We start from the raw sequence: 27,556 nt of genomic DNA on the forward strand, positions 1-27,556 counted from the left end.
AGCCGATCCGTTCGCCCGCACCATCCCCAGCCCCGAGACCGGGAACTTACTGCATGACGGCCTGGCTCCCACAGCGGACGTTGTGTGTGTGTAAGGGGTGGTGTGTGCTGACAGCGAGCACGGCCCAGGCCTCAGGCTGCCCTCGGGTTCGCGCTGGGCTCCAGGCCCGGGCTCGGGGCCTCTCGTCACGGCGCCGCCGCTGCTTTGGCGCCTCCGTTCGGCTTCATGTTGATTGGCTGCGGGGAGGAGGGAGGGGTCAAGGGTGAAAGGTCAGGGGGGTCAGAGGTTACATGGTGCCGGAGGGACCACGTGGTGCAGCACAGCCTGGAGCTGGGGAGCAGGAGGTAGGCTCTGACTGTGATCTCCCTATTTATTTCAGAACCCCCTCCCCCTCCCCCATTTCTGAAGAAGGGTCTAGACCCGAAATGTCAGCCTTCCTGCTCCTCTGATGCTGCTTGGTCTGCTGTGTTTATCCAGCTCTACACCTTGTTATCTCTCAACTATATAGCTACCTGTGAGTCTAACTATAAATATAAGGAAATGACACATTGTATATATTTATATAGGAGCCTAGAACACTTGGTAACTGTAGGTATAGGTCTGGGAGGTTTTGCAACCGTAAATATATAAGACACTGGGTAACTATAGATATAGGTCTGGAAAGTTATGTAACTGTAAATATATCATGGATGAGGTGAGTATATAACTGCATATACGTATGTGGTACATTTTGTCATACATGTAGGAGTCTGGAACACTGGGTACCCGTAGATATAAGCATAAATATATTAGGAATGGGGGAATCTATACAACTGCAAATAAGCATGCTGGGCATTGTCATAGGTAAAGGAATCTGGAACATTGAGTAACCACAGATATAGGTTTGAGAGTTGTAAGCTGTAAATATGTAAAAGATGGGGTTGTATATGACTGCACATAGGCTTGCAGGACACTATCACGGATATAGGAATCTGAAAGACTGGGTAACTATAGGTATAGTTTTGGGAGGTTGCACAATTGTAAACATATAAGGCATGGGGAAAGCATATATAACTGCATATCGGTATGTAGGACACTCATAGGAGTCTGGAACACTGGTACTTAGAATATGCATGGAAAAGTATAGCACAGGAACAGGCTTTTTGGCCCACTGTGTTCACATTGACCATGATGCCATTTTAAACTGATCGCGTGTGCCTGCACGTAGTCTATGTCCCTCTATTCATGAACCTGTCAAAATGCCTCTTAAATGTTGCTATCGCATCTGCTTCTAGCACCTCCCTGGCAGCACATTGCAGGCACCTACTTCCATCTGCTTAAAAACTTACCTCACATGACTCCTTTAAACTTTTCCCCCTCTCACTTTAAACCTATGCCCCCTAGTATTTGACATTTCCATCCTGGCAAAAAGACTCCAACTATCCACTAATCCCTGCCTCTCATCATTTTATATCCTTCTATTAAGTCTCTGTCTCCGCAACTCTAGTGAAATTTAATCCTGGTTTGTACAACCTCTCCTTATAGCTAATACATTCCAATCCAAGTGACATCCTGGTAAACCTTTTTTATACTCACTGCAAAGCCACCACATCCTTCTTATAGTGAGGCGACCAGAACTGCGTATAGTACTCCAAATGTGGCTGAAATAAAGTTTTATACAGCTGCGACATGACTTGTCAATTTTTATACTCAGTGCCCTGACCAATGAAAGCAAGGATGTCGTACGCCTTCTTTACTATGTTGTCCACTTGTGTTGCCACTTTCGGGGAGCTGTGGGCTTGCACTCTAAGATCCCTCTGTATGTGAATACACCTAAGCGTCCTGCCATTTACTGTATGTATTCCTGTAGTATTTGACATTCCAAAATGCATCACCTCAAACTTGTCAGGATTAAACTCCACCTGCCATTTTTCCGCCCAACTTTCTAACTGATCTATATCCTGCTGTATCCTTTGACAATCTTCCTCACTATCTACAACTCCACGTTCGTCTGCAAATTTACTAATCAGACTAACTATGTTTTCACACTAACTATCAATATAAGTCTGCAAAGGTGTTGAACTGTAAATATATAGCAATGGGGAAGCATATATAACTACTATAGGCATGTGAACAACGTTGTGGTTGGTTCGCTCGCCAAGCTGGTTTGTTAGCTCGCGAACTAACGAACCAGCTTGGCAAGCGAACCAACCACAGCATCCACAACCTGAACTACAAATCTACTCAACCTTAGATGTGAGCAATGTGTCTTCTCAACATAGGAATCTGGAACACTAACTCTCAATATAGGTCTGGGAATCTGGAGAACATAAATTGATAGGGGTTGGGGAGAATGTATAGAGGCATCTGGGACACTGCCTTTTATTTATATATGTGTATGTATAGGGGTCAGGAAGACTAACAAAAATATAGGTCTGGAAATCTGTAGAACTGTGAGTATGTAGGGATTGGGCAGAGAGTATGTAACTATTCATATTGGGATTGTACAGTGCATCTTGTTGTATGTATGTATATGTAGTCTAATACATTATATTTATCTATATAGATGTCCAGACAGTGTGGAGTATAGAAATAGGAGAATCTTGCTAAAACTATACAAGGCATTCGTCAGACCATAACCAAGAATATTGTGCACAGTTTTGGTCCCTTTGTCTAAAGAAAGGTATACCAGCATTAGAGGCAGTCCAGAGAAGGTTCACTAGACTTATTTTAGGTGTGGAGGGACTGTTTTATGAGAAGGTGAATAAGTTGGACTTGTATTCATTGGAGTTTGGAGAAATGGGAGGAGACTTTATTGAAACATAAAGGATTCTTAGGGGTCTTGATAGGGCAGATGCTGAGAGGTTGTTTCCGCTTGTGGGAGAGTCTAGGATCAGAGGGCATCATCTCAGAATCAGTCATTTAAGATGTGCATTTTGTTTCCTCTGAGGGTGATTAACCTGTAGAATTCTTTACTGCAGAGGGCTGTAAAGGCTGAATCATTAAGTATATTTAAGGCCGAGATCAACAGATGTCTATGAGGATAAGGCAGGAAAGTGGAGTTGAGGATTATCAGATCAGCCGCGGTTTCATTAAATGCTGGAGCTGACTTGATGGGCTGAATGGCCTACCTCTGTCCCTATGTCTTATCAATTTATGGCATTTATGTAGGATTCTGAGACATTGTGTTGAGATGCATATAGGGGTGTGTCGGACATTATAACTGTATATGGGGATCTAGGGTGCATCCTGTAAATGTATCGACAGGATCTGAAGCCTCTGTCTCAAAGCACATCCTGTGGAACAGGTGGTATGAGCTGGCAGGAAAAGTAGCGAGAGTTTCTGGCAAACAGGTATTTGTCTGTCAGCACCTCACAGCAAACACCATAGATTCAGAAAGCACTCTTTTAACATCCGTGAACTGCGCAGCCTGGAGCTCTTTCCTTGGCAAAAAGAAGGCTGAGTGGTAAACTTTTAACATTTTAAAGTCTATTAAGTTAGGAAGGTTTTAAAAATAAAACATGTGCACTTGTGAGGGAATCCAGAATAGGTGTAACTACAGGAGGTCCTCTATTTATGAAAGTTTGACTGACAAATGCTCATACTTCTGAACACAATCTTGTGCAGGGTATAACATTAAAGGTCCAACATACAAACGTTTCCTGTACTTATGAATGGCTATTTTGTATTGCCCTGCATTGTGTTCTGACTTGGCACAAATTGACTTGCAAACAGACTCGAGAAAAGAATCCATTCACAACCTGGGGACTGCTTGTATGTAAATCAAGGATATCTAATTATATTACAAGGGGGCTTTCATTCTATATAGGTGTGTAATGTAACTATACAGAGGAATCTGGAACATTAACGATACATATAGGATATGGGAGACTATGTGAATATATATCACTGTGAGATATATGTGTCTATGTGGAAGGACATAAAAAAGCTAATTGTATTGGATACTTTTCATCCATAGCTGTGGGATACTCAGTATGTATAAGGAAATGGGACTCTACCTGATTATACAGTATAGGATTATGAAACACTCTGTACCAGAATATGTAGGGTTTTACGCTGCTCAATCTATGTGTATGAGAATGTATCTAACTATATATAGAGCTACACAAAATTTTAGCATTATGTATGGATGTGGAGAATCTATATGTAATTATAGTTTGGGACACTGCTTAAAGGGAAGAATCCAAATAGATATTTGGAATAAAAACAAAGTTGCTGGAAAAGCTCAGCAGGTCAGTTCTGAGGAAGGCTCTCCAGACCCAAAACGTTAACTCTGTTTTATTCTTCACAGATGCAGCCAGACCTGCTGAGCTTTTCCAGCAACTTCTGTTTTTGTTCCTGATTTAGAGCATCCGCAGTTCTTCCTGTTTTTAGACATATGGGAATGTTTACTTCCACCCAAGAAGGCAAACAGGTCCTCAGTTTAACATCTCAGCTGAAAGATGGCAATTTTTATCTTGTTTGTTGTTGGGATGGGAATGTTGCTGGCAAGACCAGCATTTGTTTGCCCATCCTAAATGTCTTTGAAAGGAAGTGTGCCTGGAGAAGATGCAACACTGGGACTGTCGACTTGTATTTTGTGCTGAAGTCTTGAGTGGGGACTTGAATCCACAAACCTCTGACTCAAAGGCATCAATACCAACCATTGGTAAAGTAGACAGATGTGATCATTCAGATTTACAAGGATGTTGCCAGGGTTGGAGGGTTTGATCTGTAGGAAGGGGCTGGGGCTATTTTCCTTGGAACATCGGAGGCTGAGGGGTGACACGGATAGAGTAAATAGACAAGGTCTTTTCCCTGGGGTGGGGTAGTCCAAAACTAGAGGGCAAAGGTTTAAGGTGAGAGGGGAAAGATTTAAAAGGGACCCAAGGGGCAACGTTTTCATGCAGAGGGTGGTGTGTGTATGAAATGAGCTGCCAGAGGAAATGGTGGAGGCTGGTACAATTACAACATTTAAGAGGCATCTGGATGGGTATATGAATAGGAAAGGTTTAGAGGGATATGAGCCAGATGCTGGCAAATGGGACCAGATTTATTTGGGATATCTGGTCGGAATGGATGAGTTGGACAGAAGGGCCTGTTTCTGTGCTGTACAACTCTATGACTCTATGACTGTAAGTTGGGAGTGAGCATTAAGTCACTGGGCATCTGTGTCTGTGTTAACTCTTTAAAGATTGTTCTCTCATTTTCAGATCATGGCTACAATTTATTCTGGGATTCACCTAAAGCTGAAAAGTATGAAGACCCCATGGGAAGACAAGCTAAAACTGGCTCGATTTGCCTGGATTTCACACCAGTGTTTTCTGCCCAAGAAGGAGCAGGTGCGTGTATCCGATAAACTCTTTTTGAATCTGTTTTAATTTGGTTTCAAAATTCTCATCCTTGTTTTTAATCCCCTATGTCTCTTGACTATTAATCCAGTGACATTGTTACCGTGCTACTGTCCTGTCAGTTATAATTATTTGTAGAGAGGGAGGATCTAATGGCCTTATCTTGCTTATTTGCTAATGAGCAAAATATTTTAATGTGTTTGGGTATTTTTAGGGTAAAAGCACATGCATGTAAATGAGAATGTGTGAGAGTATGTAGTGCTTGGTCAGTTGTTGCGCTATTGAACATGAGTTCAGATCCAGCCTCAACAATCTGATCAGACTGAACTGCGTTCTGTGAGTGGAATGATTGTGATGCAGTGGGAGATGTTGGTAATGTCACACAACTAGTAATCCAGAGACCACCACTAATGCTGTGAGGAGGCAGGTTCAAATCCCACCATGACAACTTGCAGAATTGGAATTTAACCAATTAATCTGGAATTTAAAGCTCAGTGCAGTAATGATGACCATCCATGACAACGACGGTCAATTGTTGTAGAAACCCATTGGGTTCATTGGTTTACTTTTAAGGAAGGGTATCTGCCATCCTTACCAGTGTCACCTACATGTGATTCCAGACGCAGCAATATGATTAACTTTTATCTGCCCTCTGAAATGGTCAAGTAAGCCACTCAAGAAAGGGCAATTAGGGATGAAGCATAAATCCCTTCGAGTACTGTCAGCAGATCTGAGTGCCACACCTGCAGAAGGATATATTGGCCTTGGAGAGAGTATAACGTAGGTTTTCAAGAATGATACCTGGACTTCAAGGATTATGACAAAGACAAATTATATGAATTAGGCCTGTTTTCTCTAAAATTTTGAAGGCTATGGGGTGATCTGATCGAAGTCTTCAAGATATTAACAGGAAAAGATACTTCTCATTTCCACGGAAGGGCTATCAACATCATCAAAGACCCCTCCCACCCTGGTAACGCTCTCCTACAACCTCTTCCGTCAGGCAGAAGAAACAGAAGCCTGAACACACGCACCAACAGGTTCAAGAACAGCTGCTTCCCTGCCATTATTAGACTGATAAATGGACTCTCTAACTTCAAATAATGTTGATCTTATTAATGTTGATCTTATTTTGTGCACCTTCTGTGCAGTGTATCCTGTATGCCTCACTCTGTCTAAGCAGCCTCTGATCAGTATATTCTTGTTGACTATGATTTGCCAGTACTGCTCACAAACAAAGTTTTTCACTGTACTTAGGTACACATGACAGTAAATCAAATCAAATCAAGACCAGATCTGGACTTAGGGCCAGACTGTTCAGGAGAGATTCTAGGAAGCGCTTCTACCCACGAAGGTGGTAGATGTTTGGAACTTTCTTCCACAAACAGCAGTGGATGCTGGATCAGTTGTTAGTTTTAAATCTGAGATAGACAAACTTCTGTTAAGCAAAGGTGTTAAGGGATATGGGCCAAAGGCAGGTTTATGGAGTTAGCCACAATCTCATTGTATGATGGAACAGGCTCGAGGGGCTAAATGGCCTACTTCTGTTTCTATGTTCCTATGAAAGAATAAAGAAAATAAATGTTCAGTGAAGAGGTCTTTTTGTATGCTGAGTACCTCTTCAAACCTCTTCCCCCAGAGGAAGAAAAGAAAATACAAGTAACATAAATATCTATCACCAGCTTGTTTAAAACCTTGTATAAAGCATACAAGTTCACAGTTTCATTATTAATATATCTGTAACTTATCTTCTAACTGGAAACCATTTTTGTGGGAGCATTTTTTAAAATGTTCTAATTTACTTCATTTTCTTTCGCGTACAAAGGTTTTAATGGATTGGGTTAGTCGTGCATTAACTGGATATTACAGCAAAAAGCTACAGTTTGGAGATGACATTCTGGAAGGTCTGTGGACTTACCTAGATGATATTCTTCATAGCAAAAAGCTGCAGAAACTGATTGAGAAAGGGAAGATTATTACTCTTCATGCTACCATTGCACAGGTAAGATGACTCAAAGTCACAGTGACATAGATCTATTGTCATGAGTAACCATTTTACTCTAGCCTAGTTAATTTCGTTTTGACAGGAGTGGGCTAATTGGTGACTATTGAGTTTGACAGCGTTTTAAAAAAAGAACTTACATTTTTATAGCGGCATTTGGGACATCCTGAAATGTTTTACAGACACCGAAGAATGTTTATGGTCACTGCTGTATTGTAGGGAACACAGCAGTCAATTTGCGAAGAAGTTACGTTCCACAAAACAGCAATGCATTAAGATTAGAGAATCTATTTGGTGATGTACACTGAAAGATAAGTATTGGACAGGATACTGGGCAAAGGTAGTTTTTGAAATATTGCCATAGGACCTTTTTACATCTACTTGAGAGGGCAGAAGGCATGTCTGAATACTGTCTCATCTGAAAGATGGCACCTCCGACAATGCAGCAGTCCTTCAGTCCTCCATCAGCCTAGATTCTGTGTGGCTGTCTCTCTGGTGGGATTTGATTGTATTCTAAGAGTCAACCACTGTGGCAAGGTGAGAAAGATCAGTGTCAAGTGTGGTATGACACTAGTTTAAAGTGAGACCTGTGGAATTGGCCTCAGGAGAGGGAATGAATATCCTCTTCCTGTTGCGATTTCTTGACCCATGTCCTGTGCATCTGAAAGAAAAAGTAACAAGGTTTTCTGATAGAGGTGTGTCTGAAAGCAACGAGGGGGGCGTGATCATCCCTGACCACAGTGGGTTCAGAAAATGAATAATGTTTTCAGAAATGTTAAGGATTAGTGGAGGTAGTGGAAATTCAAAGTACCTGAATACCACAAGTTCTGAAAGTACTTTTTAACTTCAGGGGACTTAACAGGCTGGAGATGAAGAGAAGGCTGTGAACTGGGGTGACCTTTGCTTTATTTCCGGTATAGACTGCCCTACAAGTGGAAACCTGTCCTTTCAAAGGTGCTGGTGGACTTAGATCACTGTCAGATGATGCCTCTACTGGTATTGCGGCCTGCCACTACTCCTACCAATGCTTTCTCACACTTGTACCATCCTCTCATATCCACTGTGACTCTGCAGCCACTCTCTGATATTCATATTGTCAAACAATGTCTCTTTCTGCTGCCCTCCATTTTGCCCTCTGGAAGAGATGTCTATAAATTTTCAGCTCTGATCATAGCTGAATAACGACATTCCCTTTCTAGATGTTGCTGCTTGAGTTCTATTCGCTGTAGTGATTTCAAACACCACTTCACTTATCTTTATCGTCCCTATATTGAATTGTTAGCAATAGTCTTCACAATTACATTTTAAAGGCCTTTATTTCCTTCATGAATAGATTTGTACTTATAGTCCAGGCTTCTGAGCAGACAGGAAAGTTGGATAGAATGAAGCATCTTATAATTTTTTTTTTCCTTTTAGCAGGTTTCAGTGATCTTGTTGTTAACAAATTGTTCATGTTCACAAAATTACTCTGGCTGTCTCCATCCTTCTTCTGACTTTGATACCTACAGTCTTCTGTTAGAAACTTTTAAAATTATAAAGTGTTTTGAAAGGAGAGATTTCCACTTGTGGGGCAGTCCAGAACTAGCATTCATAATTGTAAGAAAATTGTTAAAAAATCCAGCAGAGAATTCTAGTAAAAACGTCTTTTCTCACAGATTGGAATTCCTCCCTAAGGGAGTAGTTGAGGCAAATGGCACAGAGGGGTTTAAGATGAAATGAGGTAACCACACTAGGGAAAAGGGGACAGGATACATTAATGGAGTGAAATAGGGGCAGTACAGTAGCTCGATGGTTACACTAGGGAACTGGGTTTGATTCCAGCCTTGGATGACTGTCTGTGTGGGGTTTGCATATTCTCCCCGTGTCTGCGTGGGTTTCCTCTGGGTGCTCCGGTTTCCTCCCACAGTCCAAAGATGTGCAGGTTAGGTGGATTCGCCATGCTAAATTGCCCATAGTGTGTTCACGGATGTGCAGGCTAGGTGGGTTAGCCATGGGAAATGCTGTGTTACATGGATAATGTAGGGAGGTGAGTCTGGGAGGGCTGCTGTTCGGAGGGTCGGTGCGGACTTGATGGGCCAAATAGCCCGCTTCCACACTCTGGGGATTCTGTGAATCTATCCATGAAGTAGGGAAGGAGAAGACTTCTGTTGAATGCAAAAACACCAACACAGACCACTTGGGTCAAATGGTCTGCTTGCTATAAATTTTATATATCTCATAACACATTCGTAAACTCTATTGACTAATTCGAAAATATGAAATATCAAAGCCTGTGTGAGAAATATTGGCCAATGCTGCTTTTAAAATTTTAATTTCAGATTATAAATGACCGGATTGGGGAACATTGCAGCAACATGCCGTCGAATGCCACCCTGTCAAATCTAGTGACGGTGCTGAACTGCTGTCGTGGTATTCTGACATCTCCTGCCTTCGCTATCATCTACAGCAGCAAGTGGGAGCTGCTGGTGGATCTGCTCTGCACGCTGTCGTTGCTGCTCTGCTGTAGGTTGAGGTCGACAGAGGCCTTGCGCTCCACGCAGCTCTTCGAGGTCCTCCTGCTGGCCTTCGACCTGTACCTCGTCGCTCAGAGGCAGCAACGCAGCCGGGGCCGGGTTTTCCTGCAGGTCTGCAGCCCTCTCCTCCAGCCCTTCCTCCTGCTGAGACACCTGCTGTCCTCGAGGTGCTGGACAAGCGAGGATGAGGTGGCCGTGTGGCAGCACCTCAGCAAAGAGGTGGGTCAGAAGATCCAGGCTGCCCTCCAGGGCGGCCTGTTCCACGCCGACCTCCTGAACTCTTACAGGGAAGAGCTTCTGCAAGACGACGGCTCACAGGAAAAGAAGGTGAGCCCGCCCAAGGACTTGGTGGCCCCCATGGAGACGATGCTGTCCAAGTTGACCGACGCCGGTCTCTTTGGCCCAGATCTGCACTCTGCCGTGGTCGCGGGCTCAGTCCCACTGCTGTACAGGCTCTCTCTGGAGTCCTACTGCAGGGAGGGGAATCACCTGCTTGGTTTCCACATCTTTGCCAGGTTCCTTGACACCCTGGGCTTCCCCGAGCCAACGGGGGTCGGGCCTGGACAGGAGCCGGCGGACTGGAATCCCGGGTTGATAGCGCTGGACCAGCTGCTCAGTTTGACCTTGGGCAGCAACATTTACAATGTGGCAGTGGACAAAATCCGGTGTGGGGGGCTGCAGTTCACCCTGTACTCCAGAGTGGCGGAAATGTTGCTGTCCTACCCCCGCCAGGAGATACCGGCCTGGTTCCGGTGCCTGAGGACCTTGATCTCGCTGAATCATTTGATCGTGGAGCCGAATCTGGATGACCTGGTGTCGCTGGCGTGGCTGGACGCTGACGTCAGCGACCCGCGGGTTGGCAGAGCCCAGGAATCGCTGCTGTGCGCGCTGCTCGAAACTTACACCAAACTGCGGCAGCTGCCCAGGCTCTTCCAGGAAGTGTTGGCCATTATCGCTCGCCCAGCCGCTGATGAATTGAGGCGGCCCGTCCTGTCGGCTGGTCTCACCGAGAAGCTCCGCGAATGCCTGTTGGAGCTTCCGGCTGGTCAGGCACTGGATATCTGGGACCTGATGCTGAAGAGCCTGGAAGTCTTGATCCCGGACCTAAGCGGGGACTCGGATCTGGCACTGAAAGCTCTGGCGGTGAGCACTCTGCTGAACGCTGTTCTTTTTAACATGAAGAGCCTGGACGACAAAACACCGGCACCGGTCCTCAAGCGGGCACAGCTTCTGATGGACAAGATGACCCGAGCGGTGGTGACGCCACTCCTGCGTACCGTCAGTGAGCCCTCCGGCAAAGACCGTTCCCCGTGGGCCCTGAGGGCTGAGAGCTCGGGCCTGCTCCTCCGCTCCACTTGGGTGCAGCTCGATCACATGATGAAGTTGAACTGCAGCAAGTACGTCTCACCGGGAGGCGCTGAGGCTGGGGAGCGGGGTCTTCACTGCGGCCTCCCTCTGGAGGGGCAGGGGGTCCCGGGCCAGAGCAGCGCACTGAGCCTCCACTTCCTCCAGCTGCTGGCGATCCAGGGAATCAAAAGCATCACGATGCAGCCGGGCTCACGGACAGAGGCGGACGAGGTGTCGCTGAGATCGGCCGCGGTGCGTGTCGTGCGGTTGGGGGAGGACGCTGTTAAAAACGCCGGCGCCCGGGCCTGGGACGGAGAGCTCGGCTCCATCGATGACGAAACGTACGCCGTGGCGCACTGGCACCTGCTCATGTCGAACCTTGCCCTGCTGCTACCTCACCTCCCCGAGCCAGAGGTGTCTCACTTAGCGGACGTGGTGACGGCAAACCTGTTACTGCCGGAGCGGGATTGCGGTTCGGAAAACTGGCTCTCCATCCCAGCAATGTGCAGGAGTCTGCTCCGCAGCAGCCTGCTCCCAGAAATGCAGCCACTGCACCGTGGCATTTTACTGCGCTTGATGGAAGGGGTGAGCAGCCTGCTCCCTGGCACCGGGTTTAACCTGCCCGCGTGCTTGCTCGAACAGACGGGTGACGGTGGTGATGCCAGTCAGGAGGCTGGTAACCAGCAGAGCAGCGCTTTGGGCTCACTGGGATCTCACCCTAGCCCCACCCAAGGGAGTTCACTTCTTAACGCTCAGGATGTGCTGTCAGTTAAGGAAACGCCCACCCGCACCCTTTTGGAGCATCAACTGGATCGTCTCCTGCAGCTTTTGGACCTTCTTGGTGCCCTGAGGTTGGACAGCCTGAATGGTGCTGATCACTTCCATTGCTTTGTTCTGCTTGTGTCCCTGGTCACGACCCTCAAACCCAAACTGGAAAAGGCCAACACCACCAAGTGTCTGCAGGCGCTGAGCCAGACCTACGTCCTCCTCACCGTCCTGCAGACAGGCACCAGCTGCAACGTGGTCTTCAAACGGGCGCACGCTGGCGATATCCTGGAGAAGGTGATGTCCCCTCTGTTTCCAGCCGGCAGCCGGTTGGCCAGCTGTGCAGAGTGCCCGGTCTGGCCGGAGTTCCTGGATGTAGTCCAGAGGTTCCTGACTGTCTCCGTCCAGGCTGTCGTCGAAAGGAAGCAAAGCATGTGCCTGAACTTGGAGCAGTTTGTCACTTTCCTCTCCAGCACCTGGTTGTCCTCGGCGAGGAGCAAGTGGAGGCCGGTGACTGAACAGCTCCTCATCACCGCGCTGTCGGCCTTGAGTCGAGTCGTTGTGAAGGCCCCGCTGCAACCCGACAAGACCAGGCACATGGGCAACACTCTGCATTCCCTGCTAATCCAACTCGTAGGGCTCCTGGGTGCGGTTCTCCAGTCCCATTCGGACAGGGATGGAAGATTAGAGCAGAATCTGACTGTGCTTGGAGTTACCGCTCTCCTAGAAACGGAGTTGTGCCTTAGAGAAGAGGAGGAGGAGGATGTGGTCCCCAAGGAGGGTGGTGTGATCTGTGAGAGAGGGAACCAAGACACACAGGGCTTGAAACACGCTGACTTGTACCAGAGGACATGTTTTCAGGTTCTTCACCGACTTCCCTCTTCCCCTGATGACCCAGAATCTGTCCAAACACAACTTGAATTTTTACGGATCTACAGTTCAACTTCAGGTCTTTGCTCTGATTGTGATAACGAGACTGGCATCCCCTCTGTTCTCAGCGCTGTAAAGGCCTTGCTCACAGGTAAACAGCTCATCTTATTCAAAGTACACAATGTAAATGATAACAACAACTCGCACAGAGTCATTTATGGCCCTGAACAAGGCCATTTGGCCCATTGAGTCCATTCTAGCTCTCCATTAGAGACATTCAAATAGTCCCATACCCATACTCGATCCTGTTGCCTTGAAAGATTTAATTACTTCCAGTCCTCGTCCAATTTCCTTTTCAAATCGTTGTTCGTCTGTGTTTTGGAGACAATGTAGCTTAATTAGTTTAATTTAGTTACCATAATGGAATGATCCAAGGTATTTTTTCAGGGGTCTTATCAAATGAGATTTGACACTGAGCAGCGTAAAGAAATAATCAGGACATCTGACCAAACGCTTGGTCCAAAGAGGTGGGTTTTAAGGAGTGTCTGAAAGAAAGGAGAGCTGGATCGGTTTTGGGAGGAAATTCCGGGGTCCTGATAGCTGAAGGCATGGCCACCAACAGTGGAGCAATGAAAATGCTAGATGCTCAAAATGTCAGAATTTTGGGGAAACACAGATCTCACAGGGTTGAGGGGCTGGTGGAGATTACTGAGATCAGGAAGAGAGAAGTCAAATTTGATCGATTTGGGAAGAAAAATGAGAATTTTAAAATCAAGATCTTTGTTGACTGACCATTTGAGCACATAAGACCATAAGAATTTGATCATTCGGCCCATCGAGTCTGCTCTGCCATTTGATCATGGCTGATATGTTTCTGAACCCCATTTTTGTGCCTTCTTTCCATAACCCTTGATCCCCTTACTAATCAAGAACCTGTCTATCTTTGATTTCAATACATTCAATGACTTGGCCTCCACAGCCTCCTGTATCAATGAGCTCCACAGATTCACCGCCCTCTGGCTGAAGAAATTCCTCCTCATAGTATTTCTAAAGGGTTGTCCCTTCACTCTGAGGCTGTGCCCTTGGGTCCTAGTCTCTCTCACTCGTGGAAACATCTTCTCCACGTCCACTCTATCCAGGCCTCTCAGTATTCTGTAAGTTTCAATCAGTTTTCCCCCCTCATCCTTCTAAACTCCATTGAACACAGACCGAGAGTCCTCAATCGCTCCTCGCACGACAAGCTCTTCATCTCAGGGATCATTCTTGTGAACCTCCTGTGGACCCCCTCCAAGGCCAGCACGTCCTTCCATAGATACGGGGCCCAAAACTGTTGACAGTGTTCCAAATGTGGTCTGACCAGTGCCTCAGCTATAAATCCCTGCTCTTGTATTCTAACCCTTTTGAAATTAATGCTAACATCACATTTGCCAACATGTAATGTATTTACAAGTTCTGTTTATTTTCAAGTAGCTGACAAGGAGTGTGTTGGAATAGCAAAGTCTAGAGATAATGAAAGCATGTAGGTGAGGGTGAAACAGACGTGGAGTCAGCTGATGTTACTGATGTGGATATAGGGGCGGTCTTAGCAATGGCACAGATTTATAATCGAAGCTCCTCTCTGTGTCAAGTATAACACAAAAGTCATCAACAGTCTGGTTCAGCCAAAGACAGTTGCCAGAGAGAGGGATGGAGTCAGTAGCTGGGGATGCTCTTTGGAGGGTCAGTGGGGACTCAATGGGCCGAATGGTCTACTTCCACATTGTAGGGATTCTATAAGGAGCATGTTAAAGGAGGAGAGAGTGCTTTAGGACAGGGTTAGTGGGTGAATCTCAGAATGAAGTACTGGAGGGCAGAAAAACCCTAGGTATAAATTGGAGTCTGTACGAACCCATGAATTTGAATTTCTTATTTCTTTCGTTCTTTTATGGGATTTGGGTGTTGCTAGCTGGGCCAGCATTTATTGTCCGGCCCTAGAGGATGTAGTGGTGAGCTTCCTTCTTGAGCTGCTGCAATCCATGTGATGTAGCAACACCTGCAGTACTGCTACAAAGGGAGTTCCAGGATATTGTCCCAGTGAAACTGAAGGAACAACAATATATTTCCAAGTCAGGATGCTTAGTGGCTTGGAGGGGAACTTGCACGGGATGGTGTTCCCATGTACCTGCCGCCCTTGTCCATCACGATGGAAGTGGTTGTGGGTTTGAAAGATGCTGGGGGCCCGGTGAGTTGCTGTGATGCGTTTTGTAGATTGTATAAATCTTGTGTGTTGATGTGATAGGACAGTTACGATGCATGAAACGGCCTCCCTTTCATTCTCCATCTCTGTAAAGCGAGCACAATGTTAGCACACGTTAGCTCCTAAACTGCCGTCCTTTCCACTGGCAAACCAGTAATTGTTTTCTGTGCCCCTGCAGCTCCAAAGGTGACACAGCAGTTCATTCAGTCGCTGGAAGTTCAGCTTGTCGAACTGCTGCACTGTGTCGCTGAAAGGTGTACAGAGCAGCAGTTTTACCTCATTGTGAAGTCCATCGCACAGGGTCTTGAGGTCAATAACCTTTGGAATGGACAGCATCAGGTGAGATGACCTCTAGCCTGAAGCTCCTCTCTTTGACTCAGTATGTACTCTCTCTCACTGTCACTCTGGCTTGCTTTGTCCATTTGATTCAGGAAGTCGTGTCATCTTTGAACCTGACCGCCCTCTTCTTGAAATGTCCCCTGAGTGGAGATGTAGAAAAGACCCTTTGGTTTATAGTTCCTCAGATCATCATGGCGCTAATGGTGAGTAATGGCGGGTGCCTGTTTTTTTTTTTTTTTTTTTTTGCACCATTCTGAGGAACAGTTAGAGAGCAATGGATGTGTCCACTGAGGATCATGGGAATATTGTGCCTCCATGACTAAATGCAGAATTTCAAAGAACAAGAAAATGGATAATCAGCAAATTGTTTATGTAGATGATGCTGTCACTTAATGCCCTTGAGGGAAGGAAGGCCTGCATGTGACTCCAGACCCACTGTAATGTGGTTGACTTTTAAAGGCTCTCTGAAATAGCCTAGCAAGCCACTTTTTTCCACCGCAATTAGCAAACATTGTCTTTGCTAGAGACACCCACATCTCATGCAGTGCATTTACCATTGACGATCTTTCGCTGTTACTTTTTAACCACTTTGTTTTCCAGGTTTTGTGTAAGGAATCAGCCCTGGATCAGCCCTGGGGCTTTAAGGTCACTCTGCTCAGTTTGGAGACCTTGGCAGTTCTGGTCCATCAGGGAGAAGGCATCCTCTCAAACCCTCATCATGTGGCTGTTGCATTTGATGTTTTGTTGTGTGTTCCACTCGATCATCTCAGGCTGGATGAGTATGGATCTATTTTTCGAGCCATCCAGGAGGTGCTGTTTGCAATATTGCAATCTCAGCCTAAGGTAAGCAAGTGCTACTGGGTGTAATAAGGGTCCTTCTCTAAATGCTTCTTCTAAATCAGTCTGCTGAACCCTGCACAGGTAGATACAGGGTGGGATTATCTCCTTCTCAGAGCCTGCCAGTCAGATCTTGCCTTGTCTGTCTTGCCCTGCACTGTGCTTGATGAGGTGGTTAAGACAACAAGTTCGGAGCATGGCCTGGATAAGTGACTGTGGGCTGCAATTAGTTGACCTTAGAACTAAGGAAGTTCAGAATTATAGAAGATGAAAAGGAAGAGTTTCAAGAAATAGCAATAAATCTGGGGATTGGGAGGATTTTCGAGTACAGCAAAGGATAACCAAGATACTGATTGGGAAAGGGTTATGAATATGAATGCAATGTAGCAAAAAGTATAAAAATGGAATGTAAATGGTTATGTGGGTAAAAAGGAAACATTTGGCTAAAATGAATGTTGGTCTATTACAGGCAGTGAGAAGAATTTATAATGGGAACACAGAAAAGGCAGGGATCGAAATGATTAGTTTGTGTCTGTTTTCACTGAGGAGGGTAAAAGAAATCTTCTTGAAGATCCAAGTGGCTGGGGAGAATGTGACATTGAAGGAATTAGTAATAGTATGGAGATTGAACTGGAGAAGTTAATGGGCTGAGAGTTGATAAATGTCCAGAACTTGATGGTCTGCAACTAGTGTTGAAGCAGGTGGCTGTAGAGATGGATGATGTATTCATGATTGTCTTCCAAATTTATTAGATTCCAGTGGATTAGGAGGTAACAAATGTCACCCACCATAAAAAGACAGAACAAGAGAGAAAACCGGGAACTATAGACCTGTAAGCCTTACCTCAGTAGAAGGGAAAATGCTAGAATCTATTATAAAAGACGTGACAAATAGACAACTGGTTGATAATGATCTGATTGGATATAAAGAGTAAGAATTAATGAATGTGAAATTTTATTTGGAAGTTTTTGATGATATTGCTAACAAAATTGATGAGGGAGAGCCAAGGGAAGTAGTATGTTTAGACTCCATGGTCTACTCCTGTTCCTGTTTTCTTGTTCACCAGTAGGTTTGAAGGTGGAGCTCATTAACTCCAACGTGCCGGCCCTTGTCCCCACTGAAATACCAGCAGTGTATTTGTGTCAGTGTGCCAGATGAGGCTAATAAATGGACAATTAACTGTGAACCAGTGTCAGGAGAGGCCCATACTGAGGCCTGAGCCCTGTACAGGATGGTGATAGACACAGGGTGCTACGTCCTTTACCGGTCCCAGAGTCTATCAGAGTGCACCCAATGCCCCCCCAACTCTCCCATCTCTTTTTGATGGGATTGAAGAATTGGCAAATGTTAGCATACAATCACCCCATACAGTATGCTGCAGTTAATGTTATAATGTGCTGTTGGTTAAAGGTACAGTACACTGTTACATTCAATTTGCTGCTGTATTTTCACTTTATTTAAGCACAGAACGACTTTAAAAATGTAATACTTCACGATCATCTTTGCTATTGGATTTCCCTCTTCAGCAGGACTTCCCAAACCATTTCTCATCATGACCCCTTTTTGCACTGGGTGTGCGAAGGGGGCACAGAACGGTTACCTGTGGAGGGGAGGAGGGGCTGGGTGTGATGCTTTGGTGGTGGGGAAGGGGGTTGAGCAGGAGAAATGCCTGTTTGGAATTGGGGTAGGGATATTGTGCCTGCGGGGGAGAGAGTTAAGATTCTGTTGGGTAGGGGAATGACTGCAGACAGGTTGAGAGGGGATGGGGAAGAGCTGTGATAGTGGGGTATGTTTAATCACAGGGCTTTTAGGTTAAAAAGTCCCTAACTTCCACGGTAAATTTTAGGTTGTGCTGACCTATTATCCTACAAAAGATCAATCTACCCTGCATACCCTACACGACCCTCTAATATTTTGGCAGCTGACCCCATTAGGGGTCATGACCTTGGGAAACCTTGTTTCTTAAAATAAAACTATGCTGATGAAAATGCTTTTACATGGAACAAAGGGCAACTTTATTTACATTGGCCATGGGAAATGCAGGGTTACAGGGATAGGATGGGGGGTTGGGTCTAGGTGGGATGTTTTTCAGAGGGTTGGTGTGGACTCGATGGGCCGAATAGCCTGCTTCCACACTGTAGGGATTCTGTGACACAAGGGGCTGATTACACTGACGTTACAGTCTTACCCTCTCACTGGGAAAAACCAAGTCTAACTTTACACACGAGTGGGTGGAGCTGACCGTATCAGACAGCTGGCTCATGGACAAGATCCAACCAACACTGCCTGGCCTCATCTGGGATCTGGGATTAACATGACATCGAGGGGAAAGTGAGACTGGCTCAACATTAACTGAAGCGGGAAGCATTTTTGAGAAGGTGAACATTTTTGGAATCCCTGAAGGTCTGGCTTTAATTATTTCTTGTTGCCCTAATTGAAGTATTGTCACTCACTGGGATCCTTTGCATTTGTTCACAGGTTTTGTTCAATGCAGCACCCACTTTCTTTCAGTGCTTTAACCGGCTGGCGCTTTCAGTTATGCATAAAGGGCGTCAGAAATGCGTTGGAGATAAAGGTCAGTGCGGAACAGCTTTGTCCTGAATCGTTTCACTTTCTCTTATTCATTCATGGGATGAGGGCGTTGCTGGCTGGGCCAGAATTTATTACCCATTCCTATTTGGTCTTGAGAAGGTGGTGGTAAGCTGCTTTCTTGAACCACAACAGTCCTTGGTAGATAGACTGCATGTGAGAGTTCCAGGATTTTGACCCAGAGACACCGAAGGAAAAGTGATACATTTCCATGTCAGGATAGTGAGTGGCTTGGAGATGAACTGTATCAGCAGTCCTTGTCCTTCCAGAGGATAATGGTTGTGAGTTTGGAAGGTGCTGTCGGAAGAGCCTTTGTGAATTTCTGCAGTGCATCTTGTAGATGGTACACACTGTTAAGCATTGGTAATGGAGGGAGTGAATGTTTGTGGATGTGGTGCCAGTCAAGTGGACTGCTTTTTCTGAATGATGGCAATCTTCCTGAGTGTTTTTGGAGCTGCACTTATCCAACCAAGTGGAGAGTATTCCATCACGCCTGATTTGTGCTTTGTAGATAATGGATAGACTTTGGGGAGTCAGGTGGTGAGTCACTCGCTGCAGGATTTCTAGCCTCTGACCTGCTGTTGTATCTACAGTATTTATATGGCTAGTCCAGTATAGTTTATGGTCAATAATAATCCCCAAGATGTTGATGGTGGGAGATTCAGCAAAGATAATGCCATTGAATGTCAGGGAATGAATGTTAGATGCCCTCTTGTAGGAGATGGTCTTTGCCTGGCACTTGTGCGGTGCAAATGTTACTTACCACTTATCAGCCCAAACCTGGATATTGTTGCATCTGGACATGGACTACATCAGTTTCTGAAGAATCGCAAATGATGTTGAACATTGTGCAGTCGTTGACGAACATCCCCACTTCTGTCCTTACAATGTCAGGAAGGCCCTTGGTGAAGCAACTGAAGATGTTTGAGCCTGGGACACCACCTTGAGGAACTCCTGCAATGATATCCTGGAGCTGAGATGACTGATCTCCAACGTCTACGACCATCTTCCTAAATGCCACGTAAGATTCCAACCAGCGGAGATTTTTCCTGCTGATTCCCATTGACTCCACTTTTGATAGGGCTTCTTGATACCACATTTGATCAAATGCGATCTTGGTGACAAGGGCAGTCATTCTTACCTCACTTCAGCTCTTTCGGCCATGTTTGAAGGAAGGCTGTAATAAGGTTAGGAAAAGTATGGCCCCGGTAGAACCCAGCCTAAGCCTCACTCTGCAGGTTATTGGTGATGATGGTGTCTGGGATGAAGATACATGATGGGTCATGAAGAAGACAGTACATTGAGTTGCCTCTAATGCATTGGATTCCAGCCTGTTTTCTTTTTAAAAATTCCTTCGTGAGATGTTGGAGGCCCTGGCAAGGCCAGCATTTGTTACCCGTCCCTAAATGCTCTGAACTGAGTGGTTTCCTCAGTCTTTTCACAGGTAGTTAAGTGTCAGCCACATTACTGTGGGGCTGGAGATATGCATGGGTCAGAACAGCTGGGTACAACAGCTTTGTGAATCAGATAGGTTTCATGACCACAGATAGCCTTGTGGTGACTGTCACTAAGACTTATTTCATATGTTGAATTAGACAGGAAAAGACTTTCATAGATTTACAAGGGTTTTTACTTTGAATCAATAGTTTAGCACAAAGACCAGTTTCCACTGTGGAGCCTGAATTTGCAATCTTTTGAACAACAGATTCATATACTGAGCTACAGTGGAATACCACTACCACACTTTTAAACGTGCTATTGAAATGTCACATAAAGCAGCTTGCATTTACATTTTTAAAAAAAGGCAAAATGAACAGTTGCTGGAAATTTGAAATAAAAACAAAAAAATTCTGGAAGTGTAGGTCAGGTACCATCTACAGAGAGAAAAATGAGTTAAAATTTTATCAGAGCTCTGGCTTCATTTGTTAAGTGTTTGCAACATTTTCTGTTTGTGCTGTATTTATAAATCATCTTCAGTGTAGTAAATTAGTCTGAAGGCATTTCGCAGGAGCAAATTCAGAGTAAATGTGACATTGCGCCACATGAGCATATACTGGGGACAGTTGACCCAAAGCTTGTTCAAAGGGGTAGGTTTTAAGGACTGTCTCAATGGAAGGTAGAAAGACTTGAGAGGTTTAAGACGGCAGTTCCAAAGCTTGTGGCCAAGGTGGCTGATGATGTTAGAGAAATTAAAATTGGCGATACATAAGAGATCGGAATTGAAGGAGAGCAGGTCTCTGAAAGTTGTAGGAAGGCATGGAATGGGAAGGGTCTGTTTCCATGTTGTATGACTCTATGACTAAGTGACAAAGAGAGGAGTGAGACCATGTTTTCAACAAACAGTGACAGCACCTCTCCAGAACTGCAGGGAAAAAAAACCTTGCAGTTTCTTGTGGGAATCGCAGGCCAAGACCCTAAGGACCTCTGCTCTTGCCATTATGTACTCCACTGCAGAATACTGCTCCCTGTTGTGGTACCAATCTGCGCACACAAAATGTATCAGTGTACAACTCAAAAATGCACATCCTCATGGTAGTCTCTGATCTACCTTCCTTCCCAGATCACAGTTCTGAAAAACAACTTGCTACTGGGAAGATCTATTCCAACCCAAGCCTACCTTTGTTGAGCGACCTTCCTCAACCCACTAACAAAATGCCATCTCTGTCACCACCCCATTTGGTTAAAATGCACTACACTTAGGAGTAACAGCCCAGGATCTGTGCCAGAAGAAAACGTCGCTGTAGAAATCATTCCCTCATTGTAGACCCCACTGCTGCTCCACCCAGTTTTGATCTCCCAATGTGGCACTGTGACCGTCTTGAATTGTTTCCAAACTGGCCAAGGCTTGTGAGCAGCCACCCAACATCATGGTGCTCACTCAGACCATCTAGATTGCAGGCTGTGCTGAAGTCCAGACAATTTCTCGTGTCAAGGAGAGTCCATTGATGAAATTTGAAGGTGGGTTTAAAGAGTTCCCTTTGGCCACACTCATGATTATTGCTTGGCTTTGTGACATGCTAAATAAATACAGACATTCAAAAGTATAAGTGTTCAACAAGCATTTAAATCTTAAACGTCAATCACAAGCTCTTTTAAACCCTAATATTTTTGATAAATTTTTGTTCAATTACTTTGTAAATTACTTAAGGAGATCAGTTAGCTGGATGGCAATGCCGAGTGATGCCAACAGCGCATGTTCAATTCCTGCACTGACCGAGGTTACCATGAAGCACTCTCCCCCTCACCGGAGGCATGGTGACCCTCAGGTAAAACCACCACCAGCCATCTCTCTCTAATGGGAGAGCAAACCTACGGTCTGGTAGGACTATGGCGATTTTACCTGAACTTTAAAATAATTAGGAACCTAATGATGCAGTGGGTTACCGAAATGATCTGGATTTAAAACCAGCCGCTAACATTTTGGCTGAAAAAGTCAGTTCAAGCTGTCCGAAGCTGATGTGGGACCACAGCACAAAGTGGGTGACTCATCACAGTGCCTCAGTGTCAGGTTGCTGTACAGAGGCTGGGGCAGACTAGAATCTGACGATGATTGAATACTTAAGATTAGAAACATTGCTTCTCACTTTTGTCATTCTTCCTCTGAGCACAAGAGGTAATCAAAAATGATTTTCCAGGTAATCTGGGATAGCTGAGCAGTGCAGTGATGAGTTGCTGCATTGCTGTGTCAATGTTGCGAGAGGGTGAATCAACAAGTGTTGTGCCAATAGTATCCCAAATCCTGATGCCACAATATAACAAGATGCCAAAACAGGTAGGGCATTTGTACATGTTTCATTAAGAAGCTGGAGCCCTGGAATCTTTAATGAATGTGCTTTTATTATAGGTGTGACTAAAGTCAGTGAAGTGGTCCTGGAATGCGCATATTTGGTAGAAAGAATGTGCACTCAGATTGCGTCAAAAGCAGAGAAATTTGCAATGTTTTCCTCCTTTGCAGTGGCAGAGTACGTCAGTGAGTTACAAAAGGTAATCACCGCCAACAACTAACTCAACTTGTAATTGTGTGAATTCAATAGGCAATGAATGATTGAGCCAAGACTCAGTAAAAGGATTCTCACCACTGAGTCAGAAGGGAATGGGTTACAAATTCACTCCTAAAACTTGAATGTAAATTTGATTTGAAAGACTGTTAGAATGTGGTAGCCAATTTTACCCAGAGCAAGTTCCCAAAACCACTGTCGTGTGATAATGACTATGTCATGTTTCTGATGTTTTTTGAGGGATAAAAAGATGGAGTGGGGCACTGAGGATAAACCTCCTTTCTTCAAACTACAGCATGAGATCTTATATGTGCCCCTGAAAGGGCAAACAATGGCTTAACATCTCATTGCAAAGACAGAATCACAGAAAGTGCATCTCTCCTTCAGTAGCGTACTAGTAGTGTCAGCCTGGTTTCTGTCCTCGAATGGGACTTGACCACACAATCTTCTGACACTCATTGCTGGTGGGGTGGGGGTGCCACCAATGGAACTAAAATCATGTAACATCTTGCTGTATTATACGACAGTGTGTCAGAAATGTGGTTTGTGCCCATGATTCTTTACCTGTTTTCATTTCTCCCCCCAATCAACCTGAAGCAAGTCCCATGCATAATGGAAAAGGTGAGCCAGAGAGGGAAGAGACCTACTGCTGCTCTCTGTTCTCCTTCTCTAAATGATCAGTTGCGATCCCTGCAACCCAGGCTCTTACCCATTGGGGACTTACACAAGTAGAGCCAGTGGACCTACGGAGTATGGTGGAACATGGAGATTAAACCATAGATTGTTCATTCAAATTGGCTTACACTGCAATCATCTCCCATCAGGGAGCACAATGCTGATGTTACCAGTAAAATAGCAGTTACTTGTATCTTGTTTTTTAATATTATTGAACTTCACAAAGGTTCTGACATCTGTCGTTTATATTTTGAAGTACAGAAGGGGGTTTCTATCAGTGTATGTTCTTTATTTTCAGGTCACCCTCGACGCAGATGTGAAAAGACATTTGACAGTAGGAATGTATCATCTCCTGGACCTGGTCACAGAGAGCGATCTCCGGTTCCTCAATGCATCGCTACAGCCTGGCGTGAGGGAAGTGTTTAAGGAGTTGTACAACGGTTACACGCACTACCACAAGAGTAAAAAACAAGGCGAGGAGAAATACACAGCCTGAACTGAAAGGAACAAGCCATCGTTCGCTTTTGCAGATTTCCACCGCTCCCTCTCACCAAAGATCTCGCTTGTGGTTGCCGAGCCTTGGTGATCTGTTGCCCACCGGGGTCCTAGCCGCTGGGGTGGTTCACCTTTTAATCCTTCAGTGATGAGTGGGAATCAGAGATTTAACCATTTCTTCAGCCAGTGCCTATATCTGTACTTCAAACAAGACCAAGCTGAAAAGGAAACCCAGCTCTTTCAAACCCAAACCTCTGTACAACTGAGGCTGACTCACTAGTTTTAGTTGCCTCAGTTGAGATCAGCCAAGAAAACATGGTTTAGCAACCTTCTCAGTCAGCACCCTTTTAAAAGATATGAAAATAACTGGGATATGAGGAGGCAACTCCTCTCTCTCCATTTCATATAGTTCTGTGTGGATCAACTATCCAATTAAATGGCTCCTTACCATATCTAGGGAGGTGTGCTGCTGGTATAATTCCTGTTACAATCCATGCACAAACGCAGTGCTTGAAATGAAAATGAGGAAAGAATTATTTTTAGACATTCCACTCATCATTGGCTTGACTTAATTCAAATTGTTATTTGTTCATGAAAATGTGGAAGCACTAGCTAGTACTGCATTAATTGCCCATCCCTAATTACCTTCAAGGTGGTGTTGGTGAGCAGCCTTCTTGAACCACTACACTTCTTGGATGTAGGAACACCAGCAGTGCTGTTAGGAAGGAAATTGATGGATTTTAACCCAGGAACACTGAAATGACTACAATATAATTCCAACTCAGGATGATGTGTAACAGGGTGGTGCTCCCATGTATCTTCTGCCCTTGTACTTCGAAGAGGAGTCTGGTGAGTTACTGCAGTTCATCTTGTAGATGGTATACGCTGTTATTGCTCTGCATCAGTGGTGAAAGGAGTGCCACTCAAGAGGGTTCCCTTGTCCTGGATGGCTTGAGTGTCAGTGGAGTTGTACATACCCGGGCAAGCAGACAGGCAGTGAGTTACTTGCCACAAAAATTTCTGATCTCTGACCTACTCTTCTGGTCACAATGTTAAAAGGGCTGGTCAAGTCCACTTTTGAGTTAATGATAACCAACGTCCCCTCCCCAAACCCAGGAGGTTGCTGGAGCTGCTTGATGGCAAGGGCAGATATATTCGCATCCCCTCTGAAGTTCTGTACTTTTGTCCATATTTGGACTAAGGCTATAACAGTCAGAGCAGAACTCAAACTGTGTCAATCAGTAGATTCTTGTTAATAAGTGCTGCTCAACGGCATTACTGACAACAATGTGCATCATGCAGCCGATGATCAAGAGCAAACAAACTGCTAATTAACAGATAGTGGAAATAGTTTGGTGTCAAAGCCTGGTGAGAGTCATGAGTATGCTGGGCTTTGATAACTTATTAGCAAAGCCTGTACTTTAAGATTTACAAATTTGAAAGGCTAGACAGAAAAAGCCTGTTGGTCCACAGGAGATATGATGTAAACTCATTAATAGGCAGCTTGTTCAAATGGGCCAGTTAGCTCCTTGTGGACTGATTAGTGTTCATTTATAAGGCTGTGCCTTCTTAGCGCATTAGTCTCATAATGTGCGGGTCCTGAGTTCAATCCTCAGAGAAGGCAAGCTTGTGAGCCTATGGCTTTGGGGTGGTACGGTGGCTCAGTGGTTAGCACTGCTGCCTCACAGTGCAATAGATATGCAGACTAGGTTAATTGCCCATAATGTTCAGGGATTTGTAGATTAGGTGAGTCATGAGGGATGGGTCGGAGTGGGATGCTCTGAGGGGCGGTGTGGACTTGTTGGGCCAAAGGGCCTGTTTCCACGCTGTAGGGATTCTAGATTGTATTGCTTAATATTGCTTTATTGCTGTTGTATTTTAGCTTATTTGTAAATAAATGTGGGACAATTTTAACCTAAGAGGGTGATTTTTTTTTTTTACAATTCTGTTCCTTACTATAATTACCTTAGTGTTAATATAGTTCTAATTAAGTGTTGTGTAGAAAGTACTTTTCAGCAGGAGAGACAAATCTATTCAAGAAAATGGGAAACTGTTGGAACTGTAACAGCCATTTGGGAATTGTATATACAGTATGACCCTGAAGACTTTTTTTGCATTAGTCCAAGAATCTATGGATCCAGAGCCTGCCCATGGGCTCAGCCCCACTGTACCTATCTTCACATTATCCCAGACTTTGCATCTTAGTATACCTGGCTTATGAAAAATATCTTCTCACATCAGCTTTGAAATTTTCAATTAATTCACCTTCAAAAGTTTATGGAACATTGGCAGTTCCTGACAGCTTTGAACATTAAGCCTCATTGAACCAGAGGAAATTATTTTTCATGCACTCTTTCAACTTCTTTAATCACAAACATCTCAAATCAGCTCTTGATCTTCTAGAAAGGAAATACAAGACTAATCTAAGCAACCCATCCTCAAAATAACCCTTTCAACTAGTTTTTTTTTGCTGAGTGGGAGAACAATCTCTCTCTGGCTAGCTGAGACACTTTTATAATCTATAGATCTGTTTTATTTCCATCAGATTTTCTTCTTGTTTTAACAGTACTTTCTTCTATCCATATTTCCCTGTTCCCTCATGGTCTATGGGTTGTATCACATGAAGTGCCACGTTAGAGGTGGCTTATCTTCCCTTCAAGAACACTTAGGCAGCATTTTGTTTCCTGTTCCTGTCAAAATGCCCACACTAAAAAAACTCCAGGCAGCAGTGACACTGCAGTCAAAGTAATGGCCATAACTACAGGTGTAAGATAGAAGGGATTCAAGGCGAAACATTGCAGATGTCACACAGCAGCAAGATGCTGGCAGCCTGGCTTTGTGAATGGAGGGAGGAGGTAGAAACTAAACCCGGCAGCAGGATTTCAGCACTTGGCCAACTCCATTCCTTCCTCTGCTTCAGTGTCAATTAACTATTTCAACCAATTAGTGTGTTGTTTCACAGATGGAGTATTTGATCTGTTGGATTTCAGCCTCTCTGATCAGCAAACATAAACCTTTAATTCAAGACAGATTAAGTCCTCACTTAAATTTGTGGTTGTGTTCCTTAAAATTATGGACTTAAGAGAAATAAGTAAGTGAGTCATATGTTTCCCCTAGGAATCAACATAAAAGCCAGAGTTAGGAGTCTTCAGAAATTTCCCACCCAGAGAAAAGCACAGGCTGAAATACTGTACCATACACTGTATTCCTAGTTGAAAAAGAAACCTAAACAAAATGCAAAAAGCAAAATATAAAACTTAGTTGGAGTAGCTGGGTTCCCAGAGCTACTTAAACTGACTGAGGAGACCAGGTATCAGTGTGGGTACAGCAGTGGAGCCAGCATCAATGATGGGGAACCCCAAGGCCCAAGCTAAGACCAGAGGGTTGGGGTGTGTGTGTGTGTGTGTGCTGGTGCAAGGCAACATCAGTAGCCAGGGCAAAAGCGCTGCAAGGAAAGTAACTGAAGAATACAATTGAGAGAACAAGAAGTCTGTGGTAAGTGAAGCTGAAGTGAAACTGACAATGTCACTATATTAACAGTATTAAAGCAAAATGATATT

The 27,556-nt window shown here is 44.6% G+C and overlaps 2 protein-coding genes across 3 annotated transcripts in view; one reads left to right on the top strand and one right to left on the bottom strand.

Annotated features, from left to right (window-relative positions):
• The window catches only part of taf5l (TAF5-like RNA polymerase II, p300/CBP-associated factor (PCAF)-associated factor), a 28,250-nt gene extending 27,919 nt beyond the window's left edge, over positions 1-331 (bottom strand). The window contains exon 1 of the mRNA XM_020526992.2: positions 51-331. The gene's annotated coding sequence lies outside the window, so the exon portion shown is untranslated. The remainder of the gene's footprint in view (positions 1-50) is intronic.
• urb2 (URB2 ribosome biogenesis homolog) lies at positions 305-25,910 on the top strand. 2 transcript variants are annotated; one of them, XM_048601307.1, is made up of 10 exons: positions 305-344; positions 5,193-5,321; positions 7,156-7,332; positions 9,651-12,978; positions 15,242-15,402; positions 15,495-15,605; positions 16,003-16,245; positions 18,718-18,814; positions 22,673-22,812; positions 23,800-25,910. In XM_048601307.1, the coding sequence occupies exons 2-10, from the start codon at positions 5,196-5,198 to the stop codon at positions 23,995-23,997; spliced, it is 4,581 nt and encodes a 1,526-aa protein (XP_048457264.1). In that variant the 5' UTR covers positions 305-344; positions 5,193-5,195; the 3' UTR covers positions 23,998-25,910. The 2 variants fall into 2 exon arrangements, with proteins under 2 accessions (XP_048457264.1, XP_048457265.1); XM_048601308.1 differs by lacking the exons at positions 16,003-16,245; positions 18,718-18,814; positions 22,673-22,812; positions 23,800-25,910 and having other exon boundaries at positions 15,499-15,600.
• Positions 25,911-27,556: the final 1,646 nt, after the last annotated feature.

Source organism: Rhincodon typus, chromosome 9 (genome assembly GCF_021869965.1).
Source record: "Rhincodon typus isolate 14 chromosome 9, sRhiTyp1.1, whole genome shotgun sequence".
Taxonomy (NCBI): Eukaryota; Metazoa; Chordata; class Chondrichthyes; order Orectolobiformes; family Rhincodontidae; genus Rhincodon; species Rhincodon typus.

What these genes read in the sequence shown, in the direction of transcription:
- urb2 (XM_048601307.1), top strand. Translation starts at nt 5,196, where the DNA reads ATGGCTACAATTTATTCTGGGATTCACCTAAAGCTGAAAAGTATGAAG. An exon ending in AGATCATCATGGCGCTAATG is followed by an intron (nt 15,606 to 16,002) that starts GTGAGTAATGGC and finishes TTTGTTTTCCAG; the next exon opens with GTTTTGTGTAAGGAATCAGC. An exon ending in TATTGCAATCTCAGCCTAAG is followed by an intron (nt 16,246 to 18,717) that starts GTAAGCAAGTGC and finishes ATTTGTTCACAG; the next exon opens with GTTTTGTTCAATGCAGCACC.